General features: G+C 38.7%; 1 protein-coding gene across 1 annotated transcript in view; it reads right to left on the bottom strand.

The window, feature by feature from the left end:
* Positions 1–581: 581 nt before the first annotated feature.
* Positions 582–16373, bottom strand: part of HTR2A (5-hydroxytryptamine receptor 2A) — a 63644-nt gene continuing 47852 nt past the window's right edge. Inside the window, exon 3 of the mRNA XM_044287633.1 lies at positions 582–1363. Coding sequence (XP_044143568.1) covers positions 582–1363 — 782 coding nt within the window. The remainder of the gene's footprint in view (positions 1364–16373) is intronic.

The following is a 16373-nucleotide window of genomic DNA, read 5'->3' as shown; positions in this document are numbered from 1 at the left end:
TAAAATACAAAGAGTCCTCCAGTCTGCCAAAACAGGAATTATTGATTGGCTTTGTTGGGGTTCACTTCTATTATTTTCGATGTTCTGCTCCTATAACGGAACAGAAGAACAAAAATCAATAGCGCAAGTGTGAAAGGGGCTTTACAGTATTGGAAAGTGTATAAAATTATTTAGATGTGTAGCTGTTAAAGGTGGAATAACACTGAATGGTTTTGATAGGCACAGTATCTGCCAAAATTCTCTTGTAGGCTGCCCCATGCTGGAACATAGATCGCTAAAGTGCTCGATTTCAGATAAAGGGAGTTCTTTGAGGTACAATAATTTCGGATGAGGCAGGTCTCATAGAAAATCTTTTGTTACTCTTAACTTCTGTTTCTCTTTCTTACAGTGAAAAATAAATATAACGGATATTTCTACATTGTCCATATACTGTAGAAAATCCCACCCTGGTTTCCATTATAAAATCTTGACGAACGTCTTAGTTTTCCACATTGAACTCTTTTGTCGCCATCACTTCCAAATCACTGGCTCCATGTTCAATCAGTATGTAACACATTGACATTTTTGTAACTTTACCACATTCACAAACAACTAACATTTTCATTCACAGATGGTTTATCTAATGGGGGCAATCCTATAGTCACCAACGCATAGTCGTTTGTTTTGGTTTTAGCCTCCTTCTTCATGTTCTTCATTTGCGCTAGCTGAAGTTGACTTGAGTTGTAAGCCAGCGCCGGGATGGTGTTCACTAAAATTAATTGTAAAGGCTTCTTTTCCTCCCTGTACCGACATTGGATATATCTTGAGAATGCAGAGCGGTAGGTTTGGTTAAAAAGTGTGTACACAAGTGGATTGACTGCCGACGATAGGTAACCGATCCACACAAATACTTTCAGCAGTTCTCCCATAATGTGCTGATTGCACAATTCCTTGCAGAATACGGCCATGACGTTAGTGATGAAAAATGGACACCACATAATCACAAAAAGGAAAAACACAATCCCTAGGACCTTGGAGGCTTTCTGCTCATTGCTGATGGACTGCATAGTTTTTCTCCCATATGGAGCAAATTCTTTTTGCAAGGAGCGCTGGAATAGTTTCTCTGATGAGATAGATGTCTGCGGGAGGAAACTGAACAAAGCCAGCTTGCTTTTTGCCCCCATGTTATTAAAACACAGGTCAGCTTCTTTCTGGAGGGACTTTATTGTTAAAAAGTATGTGACCACCATTATGATTAGTGGGATGAAGAAAGCTACAAAGGAACCAACAATTATGAAGTGCTCGTCGGACAAGGAGCAGTTCTCTTGGTGGAAAACTTTGCTGTCATCTTGTAGCCCAAACACAGGCACTGGCATGGAGATACCTTAAAAAAAACACAAGAAGATTATTAAATACTGAATGATCTGGAGGTTGAATATAAGGACCCTATTAGACAGCCGGCAAGATGAGAGCTGATCGATTATAAACATGTTATTTGTGGGGTGGAAAAAAACACAATTCCACCATTGTTGTTTAGGTATCATTTTTACAGAAATTCGCTTCGCTTTAAAAATGACATGACAACCTTGTTCTGGGGGGGGGGGGGGCAGTATGTTTATGGTGATACAATGCTGTGTTGCCCTATTCTGACGCCTATAACTTTTTATTTTTCCTTCGACCGAGTTGTGTTGGGGCTCATTTTTTTATGGGGTGATCTGCAGTCTATATTGATATTATTTTATAGAACATGCAGTTTTTTTGATAATTTTTATTTCATTTTGGGGAAGGGGGGGGGGGGTGACCAAAAGCAGCAATTGTTTTTTTAGTTTTTTTTATGGCATTCACCATGCATTAAAAATAACATGATATTTTATTATTTCATAAATTTTCTTAAATTTTTTTTATTTTAGAATGGAGAAAGTTTAATTTTTTTTAATGGTTTAAAAATATTTTTAAGAACTTTAACCATTGTTTTAGGTCCTCTTGTTTCCCTGTATTCCCACGAATAACAATTTTGGCAGCATTATATTTTAATGGATCTGGATAAATAACTTTTATAGTCATCTTTTGTTTTTCATTCCCTCTCCCATTGGTTTCAATTTATAAAAAAAAAAACATGGAAAAGATGAGATTAAAACATTTTCCCCAATTTCTTTTCTTTTGCCTGAAAGTCAGTGGAACACTGTATGGGCAATGTAATGCAGCAAATGAACATGTGTTTACTCATTTGTCATCTGTTCTTAGACAAGAAAAAAGTATTAATACAATTAAGCTATTTGCACAATGACACTTTAAAGTGAATTTTTACATACAGCATGTACTATATAGTGTATTTTTAATTTCAAATTTCAGTGATATTGATTTCTGTGAGTTCTTAATATATATTTATAGCAGTGTGATAAATAACTTCAAATCTCCTTCATAGACATACAGTAAGGTTAAATGATAAATATTCTGGTTGCTTGCCGATACCACTAGTGGGAGCTAAGGAGCATGCTGCATACTGTGCCATTATTTAGTTCAATGTACAAACAATATGCAGTAAGTATGCATCCCACTAGTGTTGGAACAATCAGACAGAATATTATGATATAAAGCTGTGTCTATACAAGGGATTTTAAGATCTACATAGGAAAAAAATGAGCTCCGGTTACTATGAAGATACATTAAAGACAAATCAGTACAGAATTTTTAACCTATTTAGTGTATAAAATCATGGTAATCAAGAGTGTACATCTAAAAAGGTTTCATCTAGACAACACTTCTTAGATGAAATCTGCCCTGATGGTCACCAGATCACGGCATCTCCAGGTTTTTCAATACTTCTCAGACCCTACATGACAAGCGTAGTGTTACATTGTGCCCTGTTAAAGGGGTTGTCCCCCAAAAAATATTCTACAGTTTTTAAACCAGCAACTGGATCTGAATACTTTTGTAATAGCATATAATTAAAAATTTCGCATAGCAACTGAGCTATTCAATAAAATGTATCTGTATAGCACCACCTGGTGTTTATTTATTTTTTCCTATTTCTTTGACCTGCTAACTGAGAAGACCGCACATGCTCAGTTTCATCCTTCAACTGCCTCCTGAACTGTTATAGAGCGATCACAGACACGCCTCCTGAGCTGTGATAGGGAGTACACAGACACGCCCCCGAGCTGCAGCAGAAAAGACACTCCCCTTGAGCTGCCAGCTTGATATAAATCTAGCAGAGCAATGAATGGGGAGATCTCTGGATCCATGTGCGGTACAGGGCTGGTCCTAGCTTTGTTAGAAAGAGATTGTCATTTACTATATGATGTCTGATTTTCATTTTTTACATTAGTCATGGGATAACCCCTTTAAGGCATAAGAAAATGGGTTAATGGAACAATAACATAACTGAACTGTCCAATCAAGGACAAGATATGAAGTTTAATTCAACAATGTTTATTTCCACCCTGCACACCAATGAATCTGTTACACCTGATCAGAACAAGAAATGTAGCATTGCATGGTGGTCATTTGAGTTAACCCCTTAAGGACTCAGCCCTATTTCACCTTAAGGACTTGGCCATTTTTTGCAAATCTGACCAGTGTCCCTTTAAGTGCTCATAACTTTAAAACACTTTGACTTATCCAGGCCATTCTGAGATTGTTTTTTCGTCACATATTGTACTTCATGACACTGGTAAAATGAAGGCAAAAAAATTATTTTTTTTGCATAAAAAAATACCTAATTTACAAAAAATTTGGAAAAATTTGCAAATTTCAAAGTTTCAGTTTCTCTACTTCTGTAATACATAGTAATACCCCCAAAAATTGTGATGACTTTACATTCCCCATATGTCTACTTCAGGTTGGAATTATTTTGGGAATGATATTTTATTTTTTGGGGATGTTACAAGGTTTAGAACTTTAGAAGCAAATATTGAAATTTTTCAGAAATTTACAAAAACCCAATTTTTAGGGACCACTACAGCTCTGAAGTCACTTTGTGAGGCTTACATAATAGAAACCACCCAAAAATGACCCCATTCTATAAACTACACCCCTCAAGGTATCCAAAACTGATTTTACAAACTTTGTTAACCCTTTAGGTGTTGCACAAGAGTTATTGGCAAATGGGGATGAAATTTGAGAATTTCATTTTTTTGCCTAATTTTCCATTTTAACCCATTTTTTCCACTAACAAAGCAAGGGTTAACAGCCAAACAAGACTGTATCTTTATTGCCCTGACTCTGCCGTTTACAGAAACACCCCATATGTTGCCGTAAACTACTGTACGGCCACACAGCGGGGCGTAGAGTGAAAGGTGCGCCGTTTGGTTTTTGGAAGCCAGATTTTGCTGGACTGGTGTTTTGACACCATGTCCCATTTGAAGCCCCCCTGATGCACCCCTAGAGTAGAAACTCCCTAAAAGTGACCCCATCTAAGAAACTACACCCCTCAAGGTATTCAAAACTGATTTTAAAAACTTTGTTAACCCTTTAGGTGTTGCACAAGATATAATGGAAAATAGAGATACAATTTCAAAATTTCACTTTTTTGGCAGATTTTCCATTTTAATATCTTTTTTTCAAGTAACAAATCAAGGGTTAACAGCCAAACAAAACTCATTATTTATGGCCCTAATTCTGTAGTTTACAGAAACACCCCATATGTGGTCGTAAACTGCTGTACGGGCACACGGCAGGGCGCAGAAGGAAAGGAATGCCATACGGTTTTTGGAAGGCAGATTTTGCTGGACTGTTTTTTTTTACACCATCTCCCATTTGAAGCCCCCCTGATGCACCCCTAGAGTAGAAACTCCAAAAAAGTGACCCCATTTTAGAAACTACGGGATAAGGTGGCAGTTTTCTTGGTACTAGTTTAGGGTACATATGATTTTTGGTTGCTCTATATTACACTTTTTGTGCGGCAAGGTAACAAGAAATAGCTTTTTTGGCACCGTTTTTTTTTTGTTATTTACAACATTCATCTGAAAGGTTAGATCATGTGGTAATTTTATAGAGCAGGTTGTCACGGACGCGGCGATACCTAATATGTATACTTTTTTTTATTTATTTATGTAAGTTTTACACAATGATTTCATTGTTAAAACAAATAAAGTTTTAGTGTCTCCATAGTCTAATGTTTTTGGGCGATTATCTTATGTAGGGTCTCATTTTTTGCGGGATGAGATGGCTGTTTTATTGGCACTATTTTGGGGTGCATATGACTTTTTGATCGCTTGCTATTGCACTTTTTGTGACGTAAGATGACAAAAAATTGCTTTTTTTAAACCGTTTTTATTTTTATTTTTTTACGGTGGTCACCTGAGGGGTTAACTCATGTGATATTTTTATAGAGCCGGTCGATACGGACACAGCGATACCTAATATGTATACTTTTTTTTATTTATGTAAGTTTTACACAATGATTTAATTTTTGAAACAAAAAAAATGATATTTTAGTGTTTTCATAGTCTAAGAGCCATAGTTTTTTCAGTTTTTGGGCGATAATCTTGGGTAGGGTCTCATTTTTTGCGGGATGAGATGTTGGTTTGATTGGCACTATTTTGGCGTACATGCGACTTTTTTGATCACTTTTATTACCTTTTTTGGGAAGTAAGGTGGGCAAAATTTAAATTTTCTCATAGTTTTTATTTTTTTATTTTTATGGCGTTCACCGTGCAGGGAAAGTAACATGACCGTTTTATAGATCAGGTCGTTACGGACGCGGCGATACCAAACATGTGTAGGGAATTTTATTTTTTTCATTTTTAATTAGTGATAAATGTGTTTTTTGATTTTCACTTTTTTTCACTTTTTATTACTTTTTTTTTGACCCAGACCCACTTGGTTCTTGAAGATCCAGTGGGTCTGGTGTCTGCATAATACAGTACAGAACCTATATAGTACTGTACTGTATTTTACTTACACTGAACAGATCTATGCTTTCAGCACAGATCTGTTCAGCACCATGGACAGCAGGACGCCTGAGCAGGAGTGCGAAGTTGTGGCAGACGGGGAAGGGTAAGGACTGGGGCTTCGGGGGGCTGTCTGGGGACTCTCTCCCTCTCCCATCGGGGGGCTGCAAAGGCACAGCAGCCCCCCGATGGGAGAGGGAGGGAGCCGCATCTTACTGTTAACTCTTTCCATACAGCGGTCCGTACGGACCGCTGTATGGAAAGGGTTAAACGGCTGACATCCATTCACAGATGTCAGCCGTTTATACCAGGGTGCCAGCAATGTGCTGGCACCCTGGTATACCCACTAGACGCCAACGATTATTCGGCGGGAGGCGGGCGGGGGATCGCGATCCCGCACCGCCCGCAACACCCCCCCTGCACCTCCCACCAGGCTAAAATCATGCAGGGGTGCAGGGGGGGTGATAACTATAGATTTGTGCCACACTAAAGTTTCTGATCGCCGCGGTCAGGGACCGCGGCGATCAGAAACAGCAGAAATAGCAACAAACCGCAGGTCTGAATTGACCTGCGGTTTGCTGCGATCGCCGATACGGGGGGGTCATATGACCCCCCCAGGCGTTGTGACAGGATGCCGGCTGAATGATTTCAGCCGGCATCCTGTGCGGATTAACCCCTGGGGCGCCACAATCTCAATTTAAACTCATGACGTACCGGTACGTCATGGGTCCTTAACGACTCGGGATCCATGCCGTACCGGTACGTCATGGGTCCCTAAGGGGTTACAGTACATGTAACATCAATCCTAAATACAAGCATAAGACATTAGAAGTGAATATAAATACAGCCAGTGCAAACTAGATATATGTAATATCCCCATTCGAGGCGAGCGACAAACATCCAGGAGCAACCATCACACATGAGGTATGTCTCACCAAGGGCTTTGCCTACAGTATTTTATCTTCTATATATCCTGTTTGATGTTTTTGGGGGCTAGAACTGCCTGCACTCTACTATATCTTCATTCACTTACATCTCCAGGGAGAAAATTTGCTGATTTTGTAAGAACTGCAAGCATTTTTTTTTTTATTGAAAACAGATTTCATGCCCTAAAGAGAACAATTTAAATATGAAAGTCTACAGACAGAATAGTGAATGGAAGGATAGTTAGAACCAGAACTTAATAGTAATGCAAGGAATTCTGACAAATAGAGTTAATGTGACATTTGACTGATTTTCTTTCGTATTTTGGTGCATCACAACCTGGAATTACCATGGATTGTTTGAGGATTTGCATCATTTAATTTACAGAAAATGCCCACAACCTTGAAGATGTTTTTTGTATTATTATTATTATTATTATTATTATTATTGTGAAGCAAACAACAAATAGGTCAAAATAAAAGAAAAAGTTAATGTGCATAACTATTCACCCCCCCCCCCCCCCCCTAAAGTCAATACTTTGTAGAGCCACCTTTTGCAGCAATCACAGCTTTAAGTCGCTTTGGATAAGTCTCTATGAGCTTGCCACATCTTACCACTGGGATTTTTGCCCATCCCTCCTTGCAAAACTGCTCCAGCTCCTTCAAGTTGGATGGTTTGCGCTTGTGAACAGCAATCTTTAAGCCTGACCACAAATTTCCTATTGGATTGAGATCTGGGCTTTGACTAGGCCATTCCAAAACATTTACATGTTTCCCCTTAAACCACTCAAGTGCTGCTTTAGGGGTGTGTTTGGGGTCATTGTCCTGCTGGAAGGTGAACCTCAAGAATATCCCTGTATTTAGCACCATCCATCTTTCCCTCAGATTCTGACCAGTTTCCCAGTCTCATCCCCCCAGCATGATGCTGCCACCACCATGTTTCACCATGGGGATGGTGTTCTTTGGGTGATGTGATGTGTTGGGTTTGCGCCAGACATAGAATTTTCTTTGATGGCTGAAAAGTTCCATTTTAGTCTCATCAGACTAGAGCACCTTCCTCCATACATTTTGGCCGGGAGTCTCCCACATGCCTTTTTGCAAACCCACAACGTGCCTTTTTGTTTTTAGCTGAAAGTAATGGCTTTTTTCTGGCCACGGGTGAATAATGCAAGTCACCAGTACATACTAAATGGTAAAACACTCGGTAACACTAATAGGGGACTGTCCCTCAAGAAACGTGAAATTCATTGGATTGCTACCCTTACTTCTTTGAGACCGTATGGATTAAATGTAGATTTTAAACTCATAGTCCCCAGTTGAACCCATGGATGTTCATGTTCCGTCTTGCCTTGAATATGGTGCTAATTATACTAATGACCTTTTTCTTTGTGTTTTTAGTTTCTGTTGGATGGAAGAATGATGGAGAGGTGACCGAACCAGCATGGACTTACTACGGTATAACAATTGAAAACTAATTAATTACAACAATTGATTATAACTACATACTACAACAATTGAAAATGTATTTTTGGATACATTGTACAGTTTGTGATAGGGATGTTGTCCTCTCACCAGTTTCTAATAATTATTGTTATTTCTATTGTTACTGATTTGTTTGGAATATCATTTTGGACCCCATTGCACATTTATGATTATTATTTTTTATTATTGGTTACATACTGTGCATAAACATGACAGAGTGGTTACCGATGGCAAAAATCCCTTTTTTATTTTATTTTACTTTATTTTGTTTGGTGCATAGGGAACGCCTTTAAGGCTGGCATCTCTGACCAGGATGTCAGCAAATGGTGTTCTTTTCGCGGTGGTATTGTATTGCGGGAGCGGTACGATATCTGCCAAGCGTTGCCCATATTATAATGAGGTCCTTAATGGTGTCCTCTAGGTGTAATAACTATAGCATATTTGTGCTGAAAAGAGTCTGATGACAGGACAATTGAATACGACATGACACACTGTCTCATTATAGCAGTCTGTTCAATGTCTCCTTCAAGTTTCATTTATGTTGCTTTCCCCTTTGAGGTGCGGAGATAGCGCTCAGACGCTGTGGTGATCGGACGCCCATTCAATGTGGGTTCTGTCCTCTCACCTAGGCGCCCGTGCGTGTGTTTCTGGCACCGGGATGGGATATTTGAATGACACTTGTCACTAACACACAATGTTCATATTTCTCCTCCGGGGAGTGTGATCGTGTGATTTGATTATGTCCCACGATCGCTTTCTCCGTACATTATGAAATTACTCAAGATTGCATACAGCGTCTCCATGGCGATTGCGGTTATATGACTTAGTTGGAGCATGTGATCGCTCCCCGGGGATGATGTCACTTCCTCACATGCGCAGTCTGGACATGGAGATGCCGAGTTAAAGGCAAGACTCTATGCTGGCCAGGTACAATCCCTCCCTCCTCCATTCATTCAGTATGTTTTTAATCTAGCACATATGGAATGTCACAAATGTTTGCATTTCATTAATCATGTGTCATTATCTATTTTGACATATTTTTGATATTTGTAACATATTTATAATGTAATTTATGGATGAATTCCCTATATTATTGTAATAGTGTTTATTTGCTACATGAATGTATCATCATACAATGTTTTGCGCACTATTGCACTTTATTAGTTTATTATCTTAATTTTCTTATCACCATGTGGGTGGTATTTGCTATTATTGCTTGAAAAAGGTTCTACTGAGAGGACCGAAACGTTGCATCTGGTGGAATAAAGTTTGCATGTTATTTTTGGAAGTGCCGCAGAGTTTTTCTTCTTTTTCTGTATAGCTCAGCAGCTACAATGTACTTGGTGTGCACTGGCTCACCATTGGCTAGCTGATTCAGTTAAAAATACTAACAACTACATAAAGGCTGTCCATAACCTGTCCCCTCTTTACCTCTGTGACCTGCTTTCCCGATATATACCACACATAATCTCCAATTCTCACAGGAACTTCTTCTTTGGTCTCCTCTTGTCTGTTCTTCACAATACAGTCTACAAGATTTCTCACGTGCCTCTCCCCTACTCTGGAATTCGCCTCAAAAACCTTCAAAAGTAACCTGAAGACCCACCTCCTCAGGAAAGCCTACCACCTGCAATAACCCCGCTGCCACCACACAGCCAGATGAGCAGCTTTTACCTTCATCTACTGGGTCCTTCCCCCCTTCCCTTGTAGATTGTAAGCTCTTGTGGGCAGGGTCCTCTCCCCCTCTCTACCAGTCTGTTAATAGATTTATGTTTATCGTATTTGTGTTTTTATATTATGTACATATTATGATGTACAGCGCCATGGAATTAGTGACTCTTTCAAACGAATAATAATAAGTTAATCCAATGGGTTAACATTCAGTCCAACAGAAAACTACAGATATCCTTGGAGGAGACTTACTGACACTAAATTCACACTACACAATCCATGGCAAAAAATTCAGTAGCAGATTACTAGCTGAAAACAGGGTGGTTTTGGTGGCAGATTTCTAATTTTGTGGCAAATTTAGAGGAGTATTACAAGCATTTTAGAAATGTATTTGGTTGAGGATTTGGAACAGTATTTAGCATTTTTTTTTAAACCAGCCCTTGTTTGGGTGGTGGAAATATCACTAAAAATGCTTCTAAAACCGCTTCTGGGAATCCCAGACATCCCATTTAAATGACTGGACAGAACAATTAAAAAATCATAATTGCAGTGGAGTTTTCAAAAAAATTGGAATAACTGTGAAGAAATGTGTCTTTTTGGGCTTCCCTAATGTCTTTTTCATTCAAATTATTCCCTGTTTTAACTGCATAGCTGGACGCATTTCACTCAGGAGCAGGGGGCTTATCTCGTCTGTGAAATATTCCAGCGCTGTACTGCTGTGAGGCCCTTTCCCTTACTTCCCACTAAGTTTATTTTCAGCTCCAGGGCTCACAGAACAGATAAGAAGGGAGAGACCGCACTTTCAGAAAGGCAAGAGGCTCCTATGAATTCAGAAGTAGTGTAGAATCAGGCTCTGCATCTCAGCAGTGGACTGCAAATTAGGTGGAAGTGAGACCCCTAGTGGTTATGACTTTACAGTTTTTTCTCAGGTGGATGCAGGCATGTTTTTTAAATGAAATTATTTAGAAATCTTCCATTTACACCATTCTCAATAAAATGAAATTATGTGAAAGTACAGTGACTATTTAAAACACACAATTTTCTGTAGGTTGCTTCATTCCACTTTAGATGACATTTAATTTCCTTCTATCTTCTCTTAGTATTTTTTTTATTTTTATACTTATTCATTTTTTTCCCTTCATAAAACAAAGTTAGGATAACATTTGACAGTTCTGAGTCAGAGTACATCCATACCTGATCTGCCAACACAGAAGAAATGTCACATTATATCTCACACTGAACAGACAGTAAAATACAGAGCTAATACATAGCTTACACTATCCAAAGTATTTAACATACTCTCCATCCAGTACTTCAATTGACTTGGATCTCCCGCTATCTATCCATACTTGTCTCCCATACACCCCCCGTCCCACCCCCTTGATGGTCATCTCGGTAGAAGTCGCCAATGGTCGTCCCAGTCTCTCCCCCCCACCCCCCGGGCAGCGGTAGCGCTCATTCAGCGCCTACCGCATATTCCTCATACCTCTCAATCCTTGCCAATAGGTTCTTCCTTTCCATTATATTAGGTGCTCTTTTTGATCCCCACTCTCTTGCGATAATAACTTTTGCCGTCATGAGGCCTCTTATCCAAACCCTTTTTATCTTTTTTTCCCTAATTAATAATGGAAAACAACCTAGGACGACCACTTCCAATTTATATGGAAGAGATGTTAGGGACTCTGCACTTAGGACCCGTAGACCTCTCGCCAGTACAATTGCATAATTGGGCAAGTCCATATCATATGGATGTAGTTAGCAAACTCTTCGCTACATTTCCAACATCTTGATTCTCGTTCTTTATAAATCTTACTTAGCAGTATTGGGGTCAAATAAATTCAGTGAATAATAATATAATAAATAATCCTAAAGTTGCTAGAAATCATTGTCTTTTTTATATTTTTATATATATTCCCCCATTCTATTGTGTTTGATCCTATATCTTTTGCCCATTTTTCCTCACTATAACATTTTTATATTTTCCCCAATCCCTTCCTTATTATCCTGTACACTTGAGAGGTGGTCACCCTTTGTTGTTGTGTGTTGAAAACAAAAGTCTATAAATTTGTGTTTTGTGGTGATAAAATACTGCCTATTTTGTGTTGCTTCAAATGCATGTTTTAATTGATAATATCGATATTGACTCATCAAATCTATATTATATTTTGGGCCGATAAAACCCCCTTCCAAATATTATTTTATATTATTTACCCCTGACTTTATCCACTGAACTTGGGAGGCTAAATAATATCCCTGAAAAAAGGGGACCGATAGTCCTCCGTCCTCCTCCGCTAGCCAGAGATATTTTTGTTTGAGTTTTACCCTTTTTCTTACCCAGATTAGGTAATTCAGCAGATGTTCCAGATTGTTAAAAAAACGATCCTCTATCCAAACTTGACAGGCTGCCAAAATATACAAAATCTGGGAAAGAATGCTATTTTGTCCGCCTGTCCCATTGATAACTTCTGCCAAACACTGATTTTACTTTTACATCTGGTCAGGAGGGGGGTAACATTCAATCTCACAAAATCTAATATACTTGTGCTCAACTTTATGCCCAGATATTCCATAGATTCCGTGGTTTTAAATACCCTAATTCCTAAAGAATTCGATGGTCTTTCCTGGTCCAGTGGTAAGAGTACTGATTTTGTCCAGTTAACTTTATATCCGGAAATATCACTAAACTTATTTATTACTTCCATAATATGAGACAGTTGTAATGTTGGGTTCTCCAAGAAAATCAAAATGTCGTCTGCATACATGCTTATCTTATCAGAGGACCCCTTCATACCAAAGCCGCAGATCACCTCGTCCGCTCTGATTTTGGCTGCCAATGGTTCTATAAATAGAGCGAACAATAAAGGGGAAAGGGGACAGCCCTGTCTTGTTCCTCTATACAGCTCTATTTGCTCGGACCATATTCCATTGATATTAATTTTGGCTTTGGGGTGATTATATAAAATCTGGACCCATCCAATAAAGTATTTGCCCAGGTTCATCCAATACATTATTTTCCAGAGATATTCCCACTCCACCCTGTCAAACGCTTTCTCGGCGTCTAATGACAGGATGGAGTGGTAACCACCCCCCTGTTCAAGTTGCATATTCAAAAAATCTCTACGTATGCTAGATTGTACCAATCTCTTGGGTATAAATCCGGTCTGATATGGATGTATTAACCTTTCGATGACTCCCTTTAGTGAAGTCTATTGGCGAATATTTTTGCGCAGATTTTATCATCTCTATTTAAGAGGGAGATCGGGTGATACGCACTGATCTCTCTCTCATCTTTACCCTGCCTCGGATAAAGATACCGGGAGCTCACCTGTCTAATAAGTGTTATTTAGAACCTCTAGTAACATTGGCAGAATTGTGTCCCCATATTGGCGATAGATTTCGAACGGGAGTCCGTCTGTACCTGGGGAGGAATTTCCCTGTATAGTCCCAACAGCCTCTGATAGTTCTTTTAATTCTATGTGCTTTCTCAATTAGATAGTTTTTATACTCCAATCTAGCTTCTTCAAAATGTGATTGCGCAGTAACATTTGTGTTGTTAACTAAGTCTCCCTGTAGGTTCTGGACCCTTTTTTTAAGAGATAATTCTTTTGCTACAAATTCTTTTTTTCCCCCAGTTTATTTTAGCTATGTAAACTCCACGCAAAAACGCTTTAAAAGAGTCCGACACTATATGCAAAGGTGCTGATGGAGCATTCATTAGCCCAAATTCCCGGATCTCCCTTGTTATATTTTCCTGATCTTTAACCAACTTAATCCAGTGGGGGTTTAGTCTAAAGCTCCTTGTTTTCTTTTTAACGTTCCCAATTTTATCGTAACTACTATTGGAGATCGTATGTACTTCATATTTCATTTTGATTACACATTCCATACACATACTCTTCTCGGAGTATTAAAAGGCGTGTGCGAGTTGTGCGAAAAGGGTGGGGGGAATGAAACAAAATAAATTTAGTGCTGTGTACCTCTGAGGCCAGTGATTTCCTGCAGAAGTCACATGGGTATACAGACAGATCACTGCTGCTGCCAAATAAACAGAGACCAGAGGTGCTAGAACAACAGGGAAATAAATAATACAAAATTATTTTACTGTTTTGTCACAATTTCCCACTTGGTCAATTTTTTTCCTAGTATGGACAACCCCTTTTAGGAGTGATTCCAATAATAAGGATATACTGTATTAGGGACTTCTGGACCTGCACTTTTTAAATGTATATGTTCACCAAGAATAAACCAGTATTTTAACTTTTATGAGTAGACTTTTATGGTCTACGTCCGGATTTTCTGAACTTTACTTCCATATTGCACACTGCACATTCCTCTGTGTTATCTTCCTGCTCAACATCTCAAAATAATCCACTAAAGAGATGTCTCACTCTTTATCTTTCCCAAATCATCTTTTCTTCATTTTTTTTTTTTTATCAGTGTTTCCTTTCATGCGGCAACACACTAAAGCATGAGTCACGAAGCAGGGAAGGGGGGCTGCGGAAAGCAGAAGATTTAGGTCATTTAGAGTAATCCGCAATGTGAAATCCCCATGGTGTGTAGGGCATCAGTGCTTCCCGAGTCCTGCTTAGAACCTCAATATAATGTTACATTATTCTTCATTCAAAATGATGTAAAACACAACAGACAAGAAAAAGATATGTACGTGCTAGATTTATTATCTGCTATACAGTAATATGATATAGCATCAGCTTCTAAAGAATGGCCATACTATAAAATGTATATATTCCTTCTTTAATGTCTCTGATGCTTAATATTCATCCTCCCTTGTAAATGTAATAACTATGTAGCAGATTAACATCTATTTTTTTTTTTTTTTTTTAAGTGCATCTTTTTTGTTTGGCATTTTGGATACAATTGTACATATCTGTAACGATGAGTATATTGTTTTACCCATTGACTATGTCTTCTCTAAATGAAATAGATAGATACAGAATGTAGAGTTTATAAATACAGTGCCTTAAGAAAAGTATTCATACCCCTTTAACATTTCCATATTTTTTTACGTTACACCCACAAACGTAAATGTATTTTATTGGGAGTTTTTTTTGTGATAGACCAACACAAAGTGACAAGTACAGTATGTGTGAAGTGTAAACAAAATGATACCTGGTTTTAAAATAAATACAAATCTGCAAAGTGTGGCGGGCATTTATATTCAGCTCCCCTGAGTCAATACTTTGTAGGACCACCTTAAGTTGTAATTACAGCTGCAAGTCTTTTGTAGTATGTCTCTACCAGTTTTGCACATCCTGAGGCTGAAACTCTTGACCATTCTTCTTTGCAAAATAGCTGAAGCTCAGTCAGATTGGATGGAGAGCATCTGTGAACAGCAATTTTCAAGTCGTGCCACAGATTGTCAATAGAATTTAAGTCTGGACTATTCTAATGGGCCCTTTACACGGGCCGGGAATCTTGCAGATAATCGCTAACGGGCATTCAGAAAAATCGTTCGTTAGTGATTATGTGGTGGTGTACATGTACTGCTGATTACCCAATGAATGAGTGAAACACTCGTTCATCAGGTAATAGTTCATTTGTGCGGTCACAAAAATGGTGTAAACACAATCTGGTGCCAGCAAACAACTAGTCCACGCCAGCTCTCCCTGCTGTCAAATGGACGCATGCCTGCCTGATGAAGGGCATTCAATTTGCCCGAAACGTTGTTCAGTGTACCACCATGTCCGGCTAAATAAAGACTAATCAAGCATAAAAAAAATTGGTGTGCTGTCTGAATTGTTTAATACAAATTGAGTTCCAAGAGGTGGAGCCAGGAACACACCCTTGACGAGCACCCACATCAGCCAGAATAGACAGAGTGCTGTGATCACCTTGGATTACTATATTGAAGCAAACAACTAGTCAGTATGGGCACGAGGGATGGTATTAGTGATCACTCCTCCCCACATTGTGGAGGAGATCGCTGCATGTAATTGTATTGGTCTCTTCCACAACTTTATCCCTGACCTGTCTGGGTGTGTTCTTTGGTTTTCATGATGCTGTTTGATCACTCACTAATGTTCTTTAACAAACCATTGAGGCCTTCACAGAACAGCTCTAGTTATATACTGAGAATAAATCACACACAGGTGGACTATAATTTTAATATTGTTGAAAACTGAATTTATTTCAGTAATTCAATTCAAAAAGTGAAACATATATTGTATATATAACAAAACATATACAAAAAATGAGAGGGATTTGGAGCTTCGTTCTGTGATTAAATTCCTTCCAAAGCAAGACAAGTGATGATGCTACCAAGCAAAGTTTTGCGCCAAGCACTTTAAATGGGGTAGGGAATCAATTGAAGATGACCCCCATTCAGGGCAACCTGTCAAAGCAACTTCAGAAGAAATATCTTGTAAAATTGAGGCCATGATTTTGAAAGATCTTCGGGTCAAAGTCA

Source organism: Bufo gargarizans, chromosome 3 (assembly GCF_014858855.1).
Source record: "Bufo gargarizans isolate SCDJY-AF-19 chromosome 3, ASM1485885v1, whole genome shotgun sequence".
NCBI classification, from domain to species: domain Eukaryota; kingdom Metazoa; phylum Chordata; class Amphibia; order Anura; family Bufonidae; genus Bufo; species Bufo gargarizans.
The sequence above is the reverse complement of the archived record's forward strand: the minus strand, read 5'-3'. Positions and strand labels throughout refer to the sequence as shown.